This window comes from Triplophysa dalaica, chromosome 11, assembly GCF_015846415.1.
Source record: "Triplophysa dalaica isolate WHDGS20190420 chromosome 11, ASM1584641v1, whole genome shotgun sequence".
Taxonomy (NCBI): Eukaryota; Metazoa; Chordata; class Actinopteri; order Cypriniformes; family Nemacheilidae; genus Triplophysa; species Triplophysa dalaica.
Genome location: NC_079552.1, coordinates 14,782,867 through 14,805,700, shown reverse-complemented (window position 1 = coordinate 14,805,700; position 22,834 = coordinate 14,782,867). Strand labels below are relative to the sequence as shown.

At 38.6% G+C, this 22,834-nt stretch overlaps 1 protein-coding gene across 2 annotated transcripts in view; it reads left to right on the top strand.

Moving 5' to 3' along the window:
- The first annotated feature begins 382 nt into the window (after positions 1-382).
- The window catches only part of gfra4a (GDNF family receptor alpha 4a), a 102,240-nt gene continuing 79,788 nt past the window's right edge, over positions 383-22,834 (top strand). For both annotated transcript variants that reach the window (XM_056760060.1, XM_056760059.1), the window contains exon 1: positions 383-800. In XM_056760060.1, coding sequence (XP_056616038.1) covers positions 743-800 — 58 coding nt within the window. In that variant the 5' untranslated portion in view covers positions 383-742. The remainder of the gene's footprint in view (positions 801-22,834) is intronic.

Below are 22,834 nucleotides of genomic sequence, written 5' to 3'. Positions count from 1 at the left end.
TTTTCATTTCCCATGTGGGTGTTCTAGAATACACCAGGGGACACTAATCCAGTTTGCAGGACATTATGTTTTTCCAATTTAGTTTGTATTCCCCTCTAATTGAAAAAAAAATAATCCTGTAACAAACAAAACCTGATAGAATTCGCACATTCGGATCGAAAATAAATCCTCTATTTTTATTCCCTGCAGGATGATGAAGTGTTCCCTAGGCTATGAAATTTAATTGACATACATTGCTGCTTATTCATAATTGGATTCAGATGAAAAAAATGCGGCGATAGTCTTCTTTCTTAGTGCTGTAAGTGGAGTTGGAGGGCAGAGCGCAGTGCCGCTTACTCGTGCAGTGATTTGGTGTCAGTGCAGTTTTACGCGCTCACTGAGTTAGACACAGACGCAGGATCACACGAAAAACAGTCTGCTTTATCCCGATGACCAACACCGTTCCTCACTTAGCGGATTGAGTGTTTATTAGCTTTATATATACTGAAGTGGTAAAAAACAGCAGCGTTTCGTGGGCACTGATTTTGCGCAACTGTTTCCCTAATCTTGCGCCAGATTTGTCGTGGAATAAAAGATGATTCTCGACGTGCTTTGCTTCCGTGACATGATTTGGATTGCACCTTGCTTTTTGGTGGGAAACCAGCACTGAACGCACTACGACGTTTTTGGACAACTTTGGTGCCAGTGGACACGGGCAGTCGCTGAAGTCTTTAACTGCCTCGGGATTGTTGCTGTCGGACCGATGGCTCTGAGCAGGATGGACATCATCGGGCTCTACTTGTTCCAGCTGGCAATTTTGGGTGAGTTTTCTTTTTGATTAAATCTGGTTTTGGGGTATCAAAGAATGAGCTCAGTCGCAAGTGTTGTGGATGTGAAAGGAATATTGAAAATCCCTTCTTTTCCTGCGGACGCACGAATCATCTTCACTCTGCATTCTAACTTCAACTTGTTTCTTGAAAATTTGCCATAAGTTGTTATGTCAATAAGTTGTGTATATATCACGTAGGATATCGATATTCTATTCTTTCTTGTTGGCTTTACGGTAGATTGACGGTGCGCCTACAGCCTAAGTGTCATTATCATTTTGGCAGAACAAATGAGACGGATCGGACGACCTGCTAACGTGGTTATGTTTGTGTGTTAAAATTACCCGACGTGCGTTTTGTATTATGATGCTCACGGCACATTACCGCCATCATTAAAAACATCAGCCTGACAGCAAGTCGTCATGCCGCGCGCGTCATTGTAACATTAGTGTGGCGTCTCGTGCTGTCTGCAGGTGGAGCGCAGAGGATGCATCCTGCTGCATCTATGCAAACATGTCTAAAGAAACTGCGAAGAGACAATAACACGAGATCGGAAGATTGCGCTATCATGTCAAAAGCTTTTTCAAAGAATACCTTCAAACAAGACCCTGTGCTGGTGGCTTCTATCGCAATATTTTCATTTGTGAATCCCACTGAGTCTGAGTTTTGTGCTTAGCAAGTCCCTTTAGATATATTTGAGAAACACTAGTGCATTGTATGGCGTCTAACATATGCATGTTAAGATTCAATAAAGAAACAAATAAAATATATGAATGAATAAATCTCTAATGATTGTTAACATTTTAATATGAGGTTAATATAATTGTTAATACAAGGTGGAGTCATCAATCATTGCATTAAATGTTACATTTTCTCTCTCTCTGTAGTATATTATTAGACATATTGTACTCATGGTGTTTTCATTTAGGCCTACACACCAACATAAACATGCATGCAAGTGTTTTGAGAGAGAGGCAATTGAGTTGGTTATGAAAAAACTTGGTACTGTCTTTTCTAAAGTCTTGCCATCAGAAACAGGTGCATAATGGGAAATTGAACAAAAGCAAGGAAGCTGTGCAGGTTTAAAGACAACTGCAGGGTAAAATCCGAAACATCCATTTAAAATGGAGATCTTGCAGATACCTGAAAATGAGACCATTCCTCTTCAAAAAGCTTACCTGGAATGTCACTGTCGACAGTGATGTAAATATAACATGTATAGTCTCTCTCTCTCTCTCTCTCTCTCTCTCACTCTCTCTCTCTCACTTTTTTTAAATTATAGTCTTAAAGCGGCCATAATTCAGACAGTTTCTGCATATCTCATGTTAATCTTGAGTACTTACAGAATAGTATCGTACCCTTCAAATATCCGTAGAGTCTTTAGTTTGATCATATTTATAAAAGACAGATACAGCTCTATGTTTATTTCCAAAAACATACAACGAATGCGGGGGCAGGGCAGAACTAAAGCACATGCACATTCATTGCCAACAAAAAATCGAAATACTGTAATCTGTTTCACTTAACACGTGTGGTGTATGTCCAGCCTCTTTTAGCGCTGGGTCCACTCCATCTATCAGTTTCAAACTATCTCCAAATCCAGCGTTATATCCACTGTTTACCATCACTGAAATGGCGTGAACAAACAAACACAACTCGACCTCTCTCACTTTTGCAAGAGTAACGAGCTGCAGCTGCAGGCCCACAACGCAGCCAATCTTCATGCAGCTCAGGCAATCTTGATGGAAAACGGGTCTTCCTATCGCTCATCGTTTGACGAGTGGGCGGGCTATTATGTTCGAGAATTGCCCAATAAGGGACTAAGAAAAGTTGTTACGTAATAGTTTTTCATGTTCGAAAAAAACTTTCCAAAACCTATACGAACCTTGGGGGAGTGTATCGAGGACAGAAATATCTGTCATCATTTACTCACCCGCTTGTCATTTTAAACATGTGTGACTTTTTTCTTCTGCGTAATACAAAAGAAGATCTTTTTAAGGATGTTGGTAACCGAACAAAGGCGGTACCCAGTGACTTTGTGTCTATACAATAGAAGTGAATGGTAGAGCCATTGTTCAGTTATCGACATTCTGCAAAATATCTTCTTTTGTGTTCTGCAGAAGAAAGTCATACAGGTTTGAAATGACAATAGGGTAAGTAAATCATGACAGAATTTTCAATTTGGGTGAACTATACCATTAAAGCAGTATATTCTATATATAATGTTTGGCACAGTACATGTATTTTCCATTACCTACTGTATGACATACTGCTCTACTATTTTAATTGTGAGGACAGTTGGGATGTGTAACGGTAATGTTTCGACAGGTTTGTTTCCTTAGGAATGCATGAATTTAAAAAAATTATATTTTTATTACAATGTAAACCGCGTTGGATAAAAGCATCTACCTAATACATACATTTAAATGTAACCGGAAACACACATACATATTTTCCATGTAGGTTCAAGAATAAAGAACAAAATACATTTGGGCAACATCTGGAAAGCCAGATGCATTTGTAATACAGTCAAGAGATTGTCACTTTTGGACATTTGTTACTCACAGTTTTCACAGTTGCTGTACATAAAACACACACGCACACACACACACACACACACACACACACACACACACACACACACATTGTGAATCATTCTGTTGTGTTATGATTTGCCTCAATGAGACATACTCCACTGTCCCACACAAACACACGTGCACCCACAATCGGTATCGCTCACACATTCGACATACTTCAGCATTATTATTCTTAGCACTTTTTGAAAGTCAACATGTGTTCATTTTTGCCACTTTCAGAAATGCAGCAAAACTGCTCTCAGCAAATATTTTGGGTCAGCGTATGATTACGTCCTCTCCTGCAGGGGAGATACAAGCTCCTCATGTGAGCGCTGATTGCTTTGTGTCCTTCTGTGTCGCACTCGGCTTTGACAGCCATCACGGAGTCAGTCCGAGGGGAAACTTTAATGGGCTTGTCAACTGTTGGGTTGCAGTGTAATCATTTCCAGTTACGAAACACAATTTGCTATCAAGCTTAATCTCTTTTTATTTGCATAAACATGACTAAATAAACAGTTGATCTATTTACAGTGGTAAATGTAATTGCATGCTAATGAAATAAAGACAATGAGTAGGATTTCATGTTACTCATTACGTTTCTGCATTAGTTTTTGTACTTTCGCAGAGATGCTGTTATGAGTCGTTCTCAAGGTGTTAATGCATGTGATCATTATGTAATTTCCGACAGTTGACAATAGTGTAGGATTCAAGTGTGCGAGGATAATGAATTCCACCTTTTCTAGACTAATGCTCATTTAGCCCTTTAAGCTCTATAAGGGGATTGAATAAATTTGTTAGCCACACGTTTAGTAACCTTGAATTGTGGCAGATTACATTATGCGGTGCTGTGCATTGCAGCACACTGGGATATAAATGTATTCTGGCAGGACTGCTGTTTCTCACTAGTTTTAATGCTAATCCACCTCCCCACCCCTATTGGCCTGTCTAGGTTAACTGCCTTCACATTGCTAATTATCCTCGGCATACATCTCTAAGTCTATCTCATTCGACATGATTTTGGCGGTGACTTTTTAATTAGCTGTCCCAGAGCTGTGCATATTGACTGGGATTGACTCAAATGAGTTGAGGATAACACGTAAGATTGATGTGCATTATAGCGCTGCTGTTTGATGTGAATCTATCAAGGACTCCTTGTGCAGTTTCTAAGGGAGAGCTTTAAAAACTTTGGGGTGATTTTTAACTCAGCATTGGGTCTAAAGGGAACAATTTAACTATCTTAAGGGCAAAATAATGCTGTCATCATTTAATCACCATCGAGTTGTTCCAAATCTCTATACATTTCTATGTTCTGTTGAACACAAAAGAAGATATTTTGAAGAATGTAGGACAGCGAACAGTTCTGGGGCAGTTTTGACTACCATTGTCATTTTTCTTAGTATGGTAGTCAATGGGGTCCAAGAACTGTTTGGTGACAAGCATTCGTCCATACTGTTTATCTTTCTATGTGTTCAAGAAAGAAATGTATACAATTTTGGAACAACTAGAGAGTGAGTAATTTGTGACAGAATTCTAATTGTTGGGTGAACTATCCCTTTGACCAATTTCGTTTAACCCAAAAGTTGTGTTTGTCCATTTTTGACACAGTGCTGGGGTGAAAATATGCCAGCATTTTTTAGAGTGTGAACAAAAAGATGTTGGTCATCAAATAAATTGACAATTTTTTTGAGTAGTCTGTCCGATGTACTGTCTCGTCTTTGATCTTTTGCATGACAGTCTTTGTCTGAACTCTGACAGTAGTCACCAAGGTGGCTCTCGATTCTCCATTGTGGAAAGAGTGCGGGTTCAGCCTCCAGTACAAAATCAAACTACGGTCGCGTCAGTCTCCCTTGATACATTTTGACAGGCAAACACTCATTTGAATGCAGATACAGAAAGAATTGTGTTCTGTTCGTTTATGCATGTTTTGTTCAAATTTCAGTTATAATTGCATTTTGTAATATAGCTTAGTTCATATTTGCCTGTTGAGGCACAAATGTCATGTTTGCGTGGCCTCCCCATCACTGCTGAAAAATTTGTTCATTTACTTTGTATGGTGTTGAACATGAACAGTGAGGCACAGTCTCATGAATAAATAAAAGTATATATAAATGCATTAACAAGCATATATAAATGTACTGTACATTAATGATTGAAAAAAATGTGTGCAAAACCAAAAGCTATTAAATGTCGTATTGCAATGGAAGTATAAAATAATATGATGGGTAATAATTGATTATGACAAAATTTTAACGACCCTGTTCATCAAAATGAGGGACAATGACAGTCAAACGCAATCTCTGATTATGAGTCATTTTATTTCACGGTACCGATAAAACAAAGAAAACTGTAAAAGTAATATATTTCTTAACTAACTTGGATGAGTTGCGTTAGGAGCGAACGGAAAAATAGCTTGACGACAACTGTTTCCAATGTAAAATGTGCTTCACGTTATATCTACCAACACCCTGCTGAACCCTTACAACTTTATATCAACTTGTTTGGAAAAAGTCATGCTCTATCTTTTCACATTTCTCAATGTTTCTTAAGTTTGGTCATAAAAATTAAGTAAATAATGTTTGCAGGATGGTCTGCTAATATCTTTGAATAAAAACAAAACAGTGTATAGCATGATCTGTTGACACTTTGCTTCTGGTAATCAATGCACAGGGTGTCACAACTAGCACACCTGAGAACGTTTATATATGCCTGTATGTAGCATATGGTCAGATATGAAATCTGCTCCCTCTGTGTGAGCTCAGCGAGAGTCAAACGTTTATCCACCATGTTCCGCCGTGAGTCTCAGCATCAGTTTTGCCCTCATCATCTATGAGATAAGAGCCATCCAGAGCGAAGGAGAAAAGAGAAGACATGAAGACCTTTTTTTATTTAGATAAAGCAAAGCTTCACACATGCACGCCTGCACACACACAAATGCAGAGCGGTCAGAGAGGATTGATGGCAGGAGGAGGTGACAGTAGCGCTCATTATGTTAACGGCCTGTCATTCTGCCATCGTTTGTAAAGGCACGATGAAACTGCTAGGACAATTGCCAACACCTCAATAAAGGAATGTGGCATTTGTACGGCTTGTATGCGGCACACAGAAAGTAAAAGTGGGAAAGGGCCGAGATGGTCTGGTGTGAATTTGTCTCGACAGGGTGCTGAAGCACGGCGCCACCTCGCTCTCGTGCAGAAGATTCTTGTTAGGGCCATGGAAGCTAGGGGGAAATTGGGGCTGAGCCGTGGTCACGTGAATACAAATGAACGGGGATAGGTCGCTTGTCTGAGTCTGTGCATGTGTCAACCACAAGAATGCAGATCGACAATGCGGCGGCTCGTGCTGTTTGCCGTGGAAAAGAAACGGAGCATGTGTGAACTGAAATAGCGAGACATCTTTTGTTTTGTTTACTTAAGTCTTTTAGCCCCTTCTGACTGCGAGAGACTTTTGTTCCTGAAGAACAAAACATTAAAGCTTCAAGACAGTCTGAACATCAGCCTTTGTGCCTTTGTCTTGTGTGTGTATAATGCTTTGCGCAGTACTGTATGTGTGTTTGACTGGGTGTTTTCGGATCAACTACAATGAGTTGCAGCATCAGCGCCACCCTCGCCTACCTCACATTGTTCGTTTATGATTCTTATCCACAGAAAGAGATAAGAATAAACTGTTTAAAGTATATGATGTCTTGAATGCTTCCTTCAAGTTACACAAATTTAGCCCAATTTCAACAAGATTATCGTAAGGTTTCGTAGTGATTCATAAATGACACATAAGACACTGCATCACTAGGTCCCGACGTAAAATTTGTTGCTCCTTCACGGTGCTTTCTGTCACACCAGTGGGAGCTCTGATGCTCTTCTGTGCACAGGTTTCAAATATGGCAAAGCGAAAGAGAAACATTGATATTTGTGCTGCTATCTGGAATTTTGTGTTCGTTGAGCTATGGCAACAACACTTCGACCTTTATGATTGCCAAATGACAAAACAATAAAAGATGAATGCTGGGGAGCAATAGCAGGTGCGTTTTGCAACCCAGTGAGTATTTGGAGCATTAAACTAGTAAATCACACATTCTGACTATGCAAAAGCCAGTACAAAACACACAGCATCGGTAGGACTGTTTTTACTTGTATGTTTGTTGAAGTCACTCACTAGTTCCGCCTTTCTCTATGACAACACACACATCGCAACAGATGAAAAGCATCGTTTCTGAAGCAACGTATAGTCTTGTTTCTTGACCACGACATCCCAAAAATTTCAGAAGCAAAATCATATAATCTGACTAAAGCCCTATTTGCACGGGATTAGTATTACCTGGGGACCTCTTGTCATGGTTGTCTATGATCTTAATCCCGTGTGAATCGGCCATGTCTGTAATTTGTAAAGTAAAAATCCACCACAAAATACCTACCATATTTTGATGAACACCGAGGTCCTGTGATAATATTAGTCCCATGCGAATCGGCATCTCTGTGATTTGGCGGGCTCATATATAATTTTTCAAGGTTTTATCCACCGTTTGCGAATAATGGAGTTTTTTTAAAGTGTTTTGATATTAATTTGGTTGCCGGGTCATTTCCATACATTGCCAAAACTGTTATTTTGACATGGAGTCTCCCTTTTATTTATTTATCATGGAAACACTTGTAACAGTGTCAGCATTTGAGACCCGTGATTGCGACCAGATAGAAGTTCACCGCGATCTCGGGTCTCAAATGCTGACAGCTACGGTCATATATCATTAAACACAATACAACAATATGCTATACAAACTATACGCAAAGCCTTGCCATCACATCTGGGAAGTAAGTCAGTAAATTTGAGTAAAATCACAGGCTTCACTTATCCCGTGCGAATGCGCCACATGAAATACAGATGTAGGGAGATAATTTATAAATCACACAAGATCCCCAGATAATACTAACCCTGTGTGAATAGGACAAAAAAACATGTAATCTGCAGCGGGCATAAGGTGAAGATATGTCAACCTTCATGCCATTTTGTTTTTATAAGACTGCATTTAGTTAATTAAGTCAAATTCCTTAGTCATTTATTTACCCGTATGCTGTTTAAAACCTGTATAGTATTTGACTCTTTCTTCTGTGTAACACAAAAGAAGATGTTTTGAGAAGTGTCTTTATGGTTTTGTGTCCATAATGGAAGTCAATGGGCCTAAAGCTGCGTTCAGACCGCCAGCGACTGTGTGTCGCTTGTCTCTTGCTACGAGGTTGTTAGAAGGAGTTTCTCGCTTTGTTCGTCCTTTAAACTCGCTTTATTCGCTCGAAACATTGAAAAACAAACCCTGCAGTAACTGACGAGAGACGGCTGATGTGAGCTCCGCTGCTGTACTCTTATTGGTGAGATATATAGTTGACTTGCAAAAATTTTAATGAATCTTTTTATTGATCTGTACATGCAACAATCAAATTATTGTATATACCTATTGATCTAAAGCTTTCTTTTCCCATGGCCAGAGCAAGGTTTCACCCAGACATGTGCTCTAAAGTTTGTCAATACAAGCTTCTCAATGAATCACCACAGCTGTTTAATGATCAACACTTTACTGTAAAATATACGTTATGATAGTCTTCACGTTCACCACTGTAACTGCTAAGACATTGGGCTTAGCATGGCATCATTCATAAGAAGGTTAGGGCATGCTGTATATGCTGTACATAATTCTGCCTTTCCTCTCTACATGAGCTGATGAAAAGGACAAGAGGAGGTCAAACAAGGCTAACAAGTGGCAGAATCTGTGGGCAGCTCTGCAGAACACACTGTGTTGATTGGTTCCTAATGAGCGGTTCACCAACACGCACTGAGCTGATTGGCCTATAATTAGCAGACTGACAAAATGCACCATGCTGATTGGCCCATAATGAGGATGAAATATGGTGGAGACTGATAAACTGGTCATTACCAGTGCAGGTGTCTTTTAAGAACAGACACTTGGCTTGAAGATTAAAAAGAGCACAATTATGATGGTGAGCTTTGTAAGTTTGACATGCAAGCAAGCACGCAATCAATAACCTATACTGTGTGATTACACAATACACTTGTTTAAAACCAGCTCACAAAAGACACTTGAAGATTTAAACACGCACTTCGCTTAATTCAATTCACAAAGAGCTCGCTGAAAATGCATTCCTTTTCCTTTATCTTTTGCTGTTTAAAACGGATAGTACAACATTTGACAAAGTAGACATTGCAACGCAGTATACAGCAGATAGAGATAAGATAGAGAGCAGAGTTTTTTTTATTATTCATCATAGGTTTCTGATTGCAACCATTAAGATTTCTATTGTTAACTGCCTATTTGCATATGAATTAGGAAACTATGCCAACAAGTCGCAGTCCTATATTGTTTGCTTTGCTCCATCCTTTATATATTCCACTTATATCTATAAATTACTTGTGAACAAGATTTGATTGCTTTATTGTGCAAGAAGATGATGTTTTGACAAAAAATTATTTGAAGGAACTGTTCACCCTAAGATGTAAAATTTTGTCATTATTTACTCACCTTTGAGCTGTTCCTAGTATGTATAAATGTATTTGTCGAATGCATCTGACCAAACAGTTCTTGGCTGTCGTTGACTACCAAAATTGCGTTGTAAGTTTCTTTGAACACTAAAGAAGAGATTTGAAAAACGTAGGAAAGCATTTTTTACTACAATTGTCATTTGTCCTTATATCAATGGTAGCCAGGAATGGTTTTGTTAGAAGCATTCCTCCAGAACAAAGACATTGTAGATCTGGAACTACTTTCCAATCTAAAATCTACAAAGTAGATTTGGAACTACTTGAGGATGAGTAAATGAAGACAGAAGTTTTATTTTTAGGTTACCCCCTTAAGTCAGTGTTTAAGGTGAAGTGTTAGATTTCAGTGTTTAAACACCTGAAATTTCATTTTATTTTAGAAATCCGATTACAGTTCATCCATAGTATTTATAATAAGCTTCATGAATATGCGATATCCTTGTATCATTTATTGTTAAATGCTTTAGTTGTTTCATTTATCAGCCCGATGCTCCACACCACCGACCTTACTGCACCAAACAGCATGTACATGACAATCAGGTCACTGTGATAGCATGGACTCTCTCTCTCTCTTTCAGACACACACAATCAAATGTTGGTTTGTTTGCAATTACCAGGCAATTCACTCCCCTGATCTCTCTATTTCATTCTCGGCTCGCTGTTCCATTTTACTCAATAAAACTCATTTCTAGCTTGTCTTTTGGAGGCTACTGTATAGATTGCAGTGTGCAGGGTTGTGAGAAAAGTGAGTTAGTGGCTCACACTTGCCCTTAGCTTTGGTTTTCACCTTTTTTTGTTAAAGTTCTGAGATAAATGGTGTCAATATTGAGAAGGTAAGCTAATCTATATTTAAAATGAGCCCCTTGGTGTGCCAGGTTACAATAGTCTATCACTGAAGGGTACAAAGGAGTTCAATTAAATCTGTGCTGTTATACGACCTTTTGCTGAAGGTCTACTCGCAAACACACACAAAAATCACTTTTAAAAGTCTTATCAAATTTGCCGATAAAGTGGAAAAAGGCTGTGTAGCGTCCACTGTGTTGACCAAATGTTCATCAATGTAAGCGGTTGGAAGGATGGACAGTTATTAAGCAGCATCTATTGATCCCTGTCTCACCGACATGCTCACAGGATTACCCACTGTCCTCCTTGAGGTATATCAATGTTCATCAGTCAGCATGATGTAGATTGATGTTCCTGCTGATGGAGAGGTTTGGAGAGATAGATGAAGCATTGGGAGGTGGGAGCATCGATACCTTCACATTGTGTGGGCTGCAGCATTTCATTTGATTTTGAACCTCGTACACTCAACAGAAGGCAAACAGCAGAGCTGGTCATTCCAGCAAAACATTTCCAGAGGTCATTACATAAACTAGATTTTTACATGTGAGTGGTTCCTGTCTGTTTTGTAGGTGGTATGGCAATGCTGTTGTAGAAGGGTTTTTAGTAGTTTTTATGCACTTTGCTGAGCAGTTGCTCAATTTGGGGTCACACCCAAGTTGTTTTTTAGCAAAGAAAAGTAATAAATTAAGTCTCTTTATTTATTCAGATTTGCCTGGTTTAAATAAAAAGTATTTTGAATTAGATTAATTCAGATTTTTTTTATTGTTTAAGTTAATGTACATGAATTGTATAGTTTACAAGTTCAATACAAGTTGACCTCATTTATTGATGTCATCATGTCATTCAGATCCTGTATATGACTCTTTCTTTTGGGGAACACAAGAGATATTTTGAGAAATGTTTCAGTGGTTTCGTGTCCATACAATTGAAGTCAATGGAAGCCTATATTGTTAGATTTTTAGATTTTGTTCGATTTTATGGTTAGATTTTTTCATGTTTGGGTAAACTTTCCCTTTAATGCATTTCAACAGCTTGCCCATAGCACCTGAGAACTCAACTGAGAACCACGATAAAGAAAAATCTTTCTTCAATATTAAAGATTTTTTCCTTATTTTTATCACAAATATCTACAGGCACGAGGAATGTGGTGTACTGTAAGCTTAGGGTCGGGGTTTGCTCAAATCCCTGACACTAATATGAGCACCTCCCTTATCCAGCACCACTAATGATCTCCCCGGCCACTTGATTTTGGGTACTTCATAATTTGTGAGAAACCGTCCCTGTAATATCTGGAGAACCATGAAAGGCTTTATAGGTTTTAATACAGTCACAAGCAATATCGATTAATAATTTGTTGGCATTCCACCTCGAGCCCCAGCACCTGCTACAGTTGCCAGGTGTTCGGGAGGAGACGAATGATTTAATCAGCTTCAGCTTTTTGGTGGCTAATCCACTTAATTGTGTTGACCTTTTTCCATGCGTTCTCTTCATCTGCACAAATCATCATATTTTCTATATTATGCTGGGAGTTTGAGGTGCTGACACTTCAACCTGCAGCACAACAGCACGGATTCTGTATTCTGGTGTGGAGGCGAAGAGCGGTTTAATCAGATATTCTGTCCGTGGTCATTGTCGGCAATCTGATCAACATCAGCTGCTGTGTGTGTTTAACAAGGCTGATCACAGACAGACCACACCTGTTTATGTTGTTTAATCTAGAGAGCACAGAAGAGCAACAGCATTTTACTGGCGTAGGCTACTGTGTTTTACAGGATGAGTAAGATAGAAAGAGATATGGAGGGGGATGTGATAAAAAAAACAGACCACACACACAAACACACACACACATGCACAGAAACCTGCAGGTACACAAACAGTTTAGGATCAAAGGCAGTCACTCTAACGTACCATTCACAGTCCTGTCGCCAACGCACAATGCCGCCAACAGAAACTGCCAGCAATCCCGCTGCTGTAAATGCTCAATATTCAGCATTTTCCGAAAAGATCTCTCTACTTTCAAAGTCCTTAAACCTTCTGAGTGGTTAATTCTGTATAATAGAAGAGCAGATCAGAGGCATCAAGTGTATGCTGTATTTTTAAGGCTCCTTAAGGTGCACTTCAAAACCTGGATCATACTGGCACAACATAATTGTTCAACAGTTTTATTACCTGCACGTATGTATTGTCTCCCAAGGTCCTCCTCAATACTAAACACGCTCTCTATTTTCTGCTTCATTATGTAGTTTGATGTTGAATATGTGGTCCGAGGTTAAAGATATAGATCATGAACCTTGAAGGAGAACGATAAAGTTGTTACATGTAAGGAAAATGTGAAAAGATCCAAAGCATCAACAAGAAACAATCCTTACCTCAGGTCGAGACTAAATCTTCTCTTTCCTTCGTTGCCTCTTTCTCTTCTGTATTGTGAATTTTAAGTTACGGGGTCATTGTAAAACTCACCTTTCTACTGCCCCATAATTACATTTTTATCAAAACAATCTCTGGCAAGTTTTCTGTTATTGTGTGTGTGTGTACACATGAGTATTACACTTTTTCACTGCTAATGGAAACTGATGGGGGTCATAGTTGTTTCACTTTTTACTCTAGTGAATACTTCATTTTTGAAAGTAATTTTCTGTACATAACTACAGTAGCTACAGTTATTGAACACAACTATTGAACGGGAAGAAAACTACTGTTAATGGAACATGCATTGATTTTTTTGGACAACATGCCCTGTGGCCTGTATCACAAAGCCTATTTCACTTTTTATCCAGGTAAATTCTATTTTAGTTTGAGCGAACTCTGAGTTTTCGAATATCAAGAAGGTGAATTGGTTTTGAGCGGGTTTGATCAACATGGTAATTTACGCTACACGGCTAATCTGCTCCGCAGCAGGTTTAGAGATCGCAGACCAAAACTGGACCAATCAGCTGTGAGTAAAGTGACACCTGAGCCACTCCCCTCATATTCCCCCCCCATTTAAAGTAATATGAGAGAAAAGTCTTTATTTGTAATGTATATGAATTGATTATTATTCTGTATAAATCAAAACATATTCATATAATTATTATATGAGTTGATAATTATTGTTAGCCCAATAAATTAACAACTATACATACAGATAAAAACAAGCTTCATTATATAAAGCTTTTCAAACTCATTATTAAACTCATTATCTTTCGATCTTTTTGTAAACCAGTTGTTGAATTGGTATAGTCAGTAGCTGCCTTCTCAAACTTTCACTGCAGCGGTATTTATTCCTGTCTTGTAAATGTGTTTCAATTCATGAGATTTTTTTCACACTTGCGATAAGTCAATTAAACTAATGACGCAGCATGTGTCACACTTTCAGGATCAAACCTGAGTTGACAGAGAACGTTTATACCAAGCCTTGTGCTATAGCTGAACCTGATCTAAAACAGGTTATGTTTGTATGGTTTTGTCAACTCTAAACTTTCTCTACAACTCTGAGTTTGTTCACCTTGCTTCGTGATACAGGCCACTGATGTCAGTACTGAATATCACAGTATTATATCGCCGGCTCTTCTGTGAATGTATGACAGTGTTCTTTCGTGTGTGTTCTCTTGTTTGCCCAACAACTAAATATATGATATTGTCACTGTATATAAAAATATCACAAAAGAAAAATAGTGTTAGGTATGGTGCAGACATTTGTAAAATTAGTATAAAACCTTAAACGTTAGTCTGTTACAGATAGGCCCTGTTATTACCCCATACATTACAAATTATAGATAATTTTAGCTATGAACATAAATGTATTTGCCCAAAGGATCATGCTGTGTGTTTTTGTGTAATATGTGTTGTTGTTGGCTGGATAACCGCAGGTGGGCTTTTGGAAACTGAGCTTTAGTGGATTGAACCATAAGAGGCATAATGAGAAATGTCTACTTTCCTCCCACTCACGTTCTCACTGATCCTCAGCTTAGAGTGTAGGGGTCAATGGACTCTGCTGGGCTGCAGCTGTGTGTGTGCTGATTTGAAATCGAGATGTTTTACCAGCGCTTTGGTGGACCTGCAGACAAAAGCAAAGCTTTAGACCTACTGCTGTTTACCAATGAACTGTACATGCTGGAGCAAAGTTGTTGGCTTCAGACCTGCCCCGAAACTTCCACTTAAAGGAATATAACGGGTCAAATCCAGCCAGAGTTCTGTCGACATCATCTGTGGTATGGTATTGATTACCACAGGAAAGAAATCCTTTTTTGTAAAAAGTGGAAAGAACGCTTAGAGCAATTGGAAACAGTGTAAAATGTTATAGTAACAGAAGTCTACAGCCAGGTAGCACCTCAATGTTTAAATTATGCATCTGTTAGACAAGGGGTTTTCAAACTTGGGTCCGGGGAACCCCAGGGGGCCTCCAGGATGTTCTAAGGGGTCCCCCAAAAAAAGACATTAAATTCTACTGAAGATTATTAGTTTCATAACTACAAAAAATATGTTGTCTTTATTATATCACACTTACTCTTTGGTCAACAGTTGAAGTGTTTATAGAAAGAAAATGTATTTACATTTTTTATTTAAAAAATGTGTTTATGTAAATCTTTATACAAAAAAGGGATATGCATTTTAGAAAGGAGGTCCTTTGCAAAACGTTCATAATATTTGGGGTCCTTGACATGAAAAGTTTGAAAAACCCTGAGCTAGACTGTGAAAATATACTCTGGTAACCATAACTCTTAAACACAGGTTTAACGACTGGTGTGACAGATTCATTGACAGATTTGTTCCTTATATACAATTTCAAGTCGTGGTCCTAGTAACCCCTGTGACTATTCGTTTAGTGATAGGATGAAAAAGAAAATGAAAGAATTGTTCTTGTCTGGGCAGCAAATATTAAAATCATTTTAAGTGCATAAACTGAAGGTTATGTACTGTACCTAGAAAAGTAATCACCTCAGCAGAATGAATTAAAAAACATTATAGCACAAATATAAAACAAAATCCTGAAGATGTTTGCTGAATGCTTCACCAATTTTGCTTTTGTATTAGAATCCTAAAACTTTCCATCTAAATTATTTTCTGTGTAATCAACACAATGCTGTTGATAGAGCTTAAAGGATTAGTTCACCTATCAAATTTGTTGAAAATTTACACAACCGTGTGTTGTTTTAAACCTGTAAAACAAAAAAGAATTTAGTGCTAATTTGTAATTTTTCTTCTTTTGCATGTTAAATGAGGACTGGAGCTTTTAAAACTCAAAGGACACACAATATAACATGAACAAATCAAATACCTATTCCCCATATATTCAAAGTCTACTGATATTATAGCTTTGACAAAAAATGTAAATACAATAATTGCTCTTTAAATTAGATGATGACACCATTTTTATTTTTGGATGAACTATTTGTTTGATATGTAAATTGCATTTACAGTAACCTGAAATATCCTTTAAAATACTGCAGCATTCTAGGAATCAGTAGTACATTTGACCTCTTTTCTATGTTAAGATTAACAATCTCTCTAAAAAGTGTCTTCCATTGTCAGTTTAAGCTAACCGTAAGAGCACTTAAAACGTATAAACACAGATGACATCTGTAGAGAGAGTTCATCTGGCCTTAAACCGTATTCATAGCCTGTTACTTTAAACCAGATCAGGGCTGTTTACAAAATCCAATTGAGGCTGGAGAAACACTCACTTAATAAAAAACATAAATTCTTTAGAAACACACATACCGGTGACTTACAGGCTCTGTTCACTTTGTCTCGCTCAGGGTCAAACACAGATTATCCTCAGATAACTCGATGGTCAGTCAAAAATGCTGAGTCAGATAAAGTGCTCAGTAGCTATTGGGCAAATTATTAAGGTGAAGTGATCTAAGTGGTCTATGAGGATCAGTTCTAGAGAGGGGTACCACAGACATCTGTCTGAACCAGGGCAGAGCGTCAAAGAGGACACAAGGTTGAGGGTGCAATCTCATAATAACCCTCGCAGGCTGGCCTTGGAGACGACGCCAGGAAAATGTCGCCGGCAGGAAGGTGATAGATGATGTCGGCAGGCTCAAGCTTTATTGAAGTTTTATTGAGGTTGTAGGAGAATGCTCAGCATGGCCGCCATGAATAAATGATTCTCTATTACCATCTGTCAAGGGACTGAAGTCATTCGTCATTATTACTTATTCACGCAAGCCATAATGCAGGTTAACACACACACAAACACACCCGCCGGCACGCGAAACCCGCGTAAAATATGTATCGCTAAACAGGCAAATAAAATATCTGTGGGAGCGGGGCCATTCACAAACCGTGGCACCCCAGCCTTGGAATATACATCAGCCGATATGAATTACATCTGCTTAACATCTGACACGTAGAATTTTATGTTCTGTTGCATATGTAGATTGCGCTCCTTTATCAGAATGATTTAAGAATATTGTTTGTGTTCAGATGCTTTATTACGCACCGTAAAGACTGAGAGAAATAGGCAGCATGTATTTCGGTCCCGGCGGTCCTCCATAACAAAATACGTATAGCGCAGAGGAAGTCCTTCATCCATTTCATGTGTTGCCGAAGGATTTAAGGGTGGCAGTAAACGGACGTTTTTATGTGAATATGAGCATGTACTGTCCTTTTTACACTTGCCTGGCCACTCTGATCTATGATGGCACTTGATGACATCACTGGATCTTTGCGCACACATTCTGCTCACTCAATCCCATGCTTTTCAAACAAAATGGTCCCCCTCCTCTTTACATATCTGGGAGAGGTTTAGCATGCAGCACAAGTGCCAAAACTGAGCAAAATTTTCTCCTGCCGCGTGATGCTTCTCTGCATGGCTGAATAAGTTAGCATTTCCTGCTATGCTAAATTATGCCATTTCTTTTCATTCACTCCGAAGCATGCAGGACTTTATTCGACCTACAGCGGTGAGCATACTCCGGCGGAGAAGCCCTTTGCTCTAAAAGTCTCTTTTCTTGGTCTAGATAAATAATTCCGGCCTTTTCCCGTCTCCTACAGCTAACCTGTTTATATTCATGGCGCTATGCTTAGCATAGCACGAGAGTTATTCCACGCTCGCATTATGTAACCAACTGGTCATTACCAGCGGATACTCTGGCCTTGCTTTGCTGTCAGGGGGTTCGAGGAGACCATCTGGGGAGTGGAGTGGAGTTCTGTACCTGCTGATTAAGGTTGATTGGCTCAGAGAGGTCATGTTGCTTTGGGTGATTGCTCAGGGTCAGCAGATGTTTGCTAGAGCTCGGTAATACTTCAATTCAAAAGATCGAAATCAAAAGAAAAATGGAGAACGTGGAAAGGTGTCATTACCAATCAAGTTAATGTTTCACCTGGGGATTGATTGTATCTATGAGCTCAGAAAGTCAGCTTTTTTTTTAGTGTGTAGTGTACTCATGCTACCCAAAGACAGAGCTGACAGAAATCCTACTCATAATCAAGGTTATTATAGTTTACTGAAACTAATCCCATTAAAGTATTTGTTGAAAATCGCAAACCAAAGAGAGGTAGAAAAGTTGCCTCAGCAATAAACTCAAAAATGAAAAAAAGTTTAATAAAAATACATTAATTGTTTAATGTTTTACATTTAATTAAGACTAAAATTGAAAGAAGAATAAATTAAACTTGTAATATAAAAATAAACAAATAAATAGTACAAATGACAAAAGCTAAAAATTACAAAATAATTAAACTAAACTTTAAATGAAAACAAAATTTAAATTAATAATAATAAAAATATTTAAGCTGTTTAATGCTTAGCATCCTTTCTACTATGGCAACTTCATTTAGTATGAAGCCGTAAAGGCAACATGATGTTCCTCTTGCGGCCTATGATATCCCTTAATCCTGTGTGTATGATCCGCCAGTTGGGTTAAAGAAAAAAATGGTGCCAGGACTTACAAAGTTGAATGTAGCAACATACGACTGTTTAGAACTTGAAATAAGATATTAGTCTTTTAAAGAGGTAACTTATTACAAACACATCGCCCGTTGAGTCGATGAATGACTGGGCGGTGAGGGATCAATGCTGACTTATCCATAGATTCACAAACAGAGGGATTTTTGTAGTCACATCACTGAATTACACAACCTGAGCACTTTGCTGGTTTACATCAACTGCACTTCTATTTCTAATTAGGGTTCGAGCCCGAAGGGCTAGAAACCTATTGTATTTGTTAGTTTTTTAGGGTTCGAGCCCGAAGGGCTAGAAACCTATTGTATTTGTTGGTTTTATTAGGGTTCGAGCCCGAAGGGCTAGAAACCTATTGTATTTGTTGGTTTTATTATTATTATTATACTTCTTCCCTAGAACTGATACTGCAGCCCAAACCGTAAGGCCGACAGAGCTGAGACTCGGTCAGATGGTAGTAGTCCTTGTCGCTACTCAGATACACGGAGCCAGCCAAATCGACCCATAGGTGGCGCTACAGCGATAAAAAACGCGTTTACGCTTGTTACTCCTAAACCGTTTGTCGCACACCCAAGTGTTTTATATCAGAGTAATCACTGGCTCAAAACTTAAAAAACGTATATCTCCGATTTCATTTCCGCCATTATAGATTTTTCGCTAATTAGCATTTTATGAAAAAAATAAAAAATGAACTAGTCCCTGGATTTTTGCCCTATCGGAACCAAACCAACGCTGATGAGTTCTGTGGAGTGTGAATATGAATAATTATTAAAAAAAAGTTGAAATTTTCATCCCCCATCGCTAGAGGGCGCAAAAATGTCCAAAACGGAAGTAACATATTGAACTAAAATGGCCATAACTCCTGAACTGTTTGAGATATCTTCATGGGGCTTGGAACATATGTGTAGACCCTCAATCCGGGGTCAAGGTAAAAAAAATGTTGCGTTTGGCCACTAGGTGGCGCTATAATTTGAATGAGCTAGAAAATGGCCATAACTACGCAACAGTTTGCCCGATTGACTTATTATTTGGTATGGTGTGTCTTTGTCTCATTCTACATGAATATCTAAAAGGACATTGGCGTATCTTAAAAAACATGGCCGCCATTGGCCAATGAAGTTTGAGCACTTATTAGACCGGGTTAACGGAGGCCGAACAAAACGACGCTCGCTGGGCTTATTCGTCTCATGGTCTTTAAGGTCTGTAAGAAATGTGAACTCATTCGGCCACCGGGGGGCGAAATAACGCTTTAGGAGTGCTTAAACAATTGTGTATCACGTGACATTTGACATATACAGAAACTATTGGTATCATATGATAGTACTCTTCATTCTGAGCAACTTTGCCTCTGGAACAACTTCTATCGATCGAACAGTTTGTGAGTTATTGCTGATGATGTCAAAAACCTACTTTCGCGAACTAGTCGTTGGATTTTCGACCGATCGGAACCAAAACAATGCAGATGACTTCTTTGGGAAGTGTTTGTAAATAATTATTGAAAAAAAGTTAAAATTTCCTTTCACGGTCGCTTAGGGGCGCCAAAATAAAAAAATGGGTGGAGCCTATCACATTTAAATGGCCATAAATCCAGAACAGCTAAACATATCATCATATGCCTCGGGAAATATATGTAGACCATCACTCCGAGGTCACATACAAAATAACGTGGCGTTTGGACACTAGGTGGCGCTATAATAGTAAAAATGGCTAAATGTACATGTCTTTTGGTGGCCTAGACAACGGTGTGTCACGTGACATTTGACTAATACACAAACTATTGATATCAAACGATAGATCTCCTCATTCATAACAACTTTGCCTCTTGAACCATTGATGTCTATCAAATGGTTTGTGAGTTATTGGTGATGATGTAAAAAACCTACTTTTGCAAACTTGTTCAAGGATTTTCAAGCAATTTCAAAATTTCCACCACAGTACATTTCTCTGGACTCTCTAGGTCAATAATCATCAAAAACATGTTGAGTTTTTTTTGTTTTGTGACCATAACAGGGTCCTTTATTATATTAGCGTGAAACGAGTACGGTGAAGGTCGCTACTCCTTAATAATTAATCCAACTGACTTGCCATTAAGTACTATTATACATATTATGACACAAAACAAGCATGCAACATGTGATCCTTATCGGAAGAGGCATGCCTTCACAACAGTCAAAAAGGTGAAATATCATACATTTAAAATTACTGTTTTAAACTTGTCTTTAATAAGTACATCATTTGCTAATCAAATTGCTAATCAGCCAGTCACATAGCATAAACTCAATCCATTTTGGCTTCTAGACGTGGTAAACACACTTGCTGAAGTTCAAACCGAGCATCAAAATGGAGAAACAATTGGATATATGGTATGGGATATATTAGATAACACATACCACCTGAGGATTGTTGCCAACCATGTCCATGTTTTGATGGCTACTTCCAGCAGTAAAAAATGGACCATGTCAGAAAGCTCAAATGATCTCAAACTGGTTTCTTAAACATGATAATGAGCTCACTGTACTCCAATGGCCTTCAGAGTCACCAGACTAAACCAAATAAGCATCACTTAAATGGCAAGGTCTTCTGGAATATTGTTGCAGACCATGAATGTGAATCAATTATCTATTTAAATTGGTCGTATTTTTTTTATCAATTCTTCAGAACACAAAATAAGCTATTTTGAAGAATGTGCATTGTATTAAAAAAAAGACCTATATATGTGCAATAGAATGTTTTAGAGACACAGGAGTTGCTTTGTTTTGCTAATGGCTTCATTCTTTATCAATTGACAGCTGCCAAGCCACGCCCTTAGCAACCAAACAGATTATTTTTTGCAATTGTCTAGCCAGACCTACATCTCTGCAGTAGAATATTATAAAGACACGGGGCTTGGTTCGTTTGGCTTGTGGTTTGATGTGTTATTAATTGACAGGTATTAATTGACACCCATGGCAACCGAACAGGTTAGCTTAGCAACCGTTTAGCAAGATCTCTATCTCTGCAACAAATCATCATAGAGACATGAGAAATGGTTTATTGCACTCGTCCCTTAGGTATTATCGGTTTACGCCCGTTTTTGCATACGAGTGTACGCATGCATGGTCTGTATTAAAAGTTACCAACCGTTTCTGTCATATTTCTTGCTGTGGAAGAGTGTCATTCGTTGTGGATTTGTTACGGTGCCATTCCTGAGCCTAGTTGACAATGGCAAGGCCAATAGAGGCCTTAGACTGCTCGAACCCGCTAAATGCTGCTTGCAGCTTTAATTATTCTTCTTCTTATTATTATTCTGCCATAAAACTGATACTGCAGCCCAAACCGTAAGGCCGACAGAGCTGAGACTTGGTCAGATGGTAGTAGTCCTTGTCGCTACTCAGATACACGGAGCCAGCCATATCGACCCATAGGTGGCGCTATAGCAATACCAAACGCGTTTGCGCTTGTTACTCCGAAACCGTTTGTCGCACACCCAAGTGTCTTATATCAGTGTAATCACTGGCTCAAAACTTAAAAAACGTATATCTCCGATTTCATTTCCGCCATTATAGATTTTTCGCTAATTAGCATTTTATGAAAAAAAAAAAAAATGAACTAGTCCCTGGATTTTTGCCCTATTGGAACCAAACCAACGCTGATGAGTTCTGTGGAGTGTGAATATGAATAATTATTAAAAAAAAGTTCAATTTTCAATTCACGGTCGCTAGGTGGCGCTAAAACATCCAAACCGGAAGTAACATATTTAGCTAAAATGGCCATAACTCCTGAACTGTTTGAGATATCTTCATGGGGCTTGGAACACATGTGTAGACCCTCAGTCCGGGGTCACAATAAAAAGACAGTGGCGTTTGGCCACTAGATGGCGCTATAATTTGAATGAGCTAGAAAATGTCTATAACTACGCAACAGTTTGCCCGATTGACTTATTATTTGGTATGGTGTGTCTTTGTCTCATTCTACATAAATATCTAAATGGACATTGGCGTATATCAAAAAACATGGCCGCCATTGGTCGATGAAGTTTGAGCACTCATTACGCCGGGTTAACGGAGGCCGATCAAAACGCCACTCACTGGGCTTATTTGTCTCATTGTCCTGACGGTGTGTAAGAAACATGAACTTATTCGGCCACCTGGGGGCGTAATAGCGCTTTTGGAGTGCATGCACAACTGTGTATCACGTGATATTTG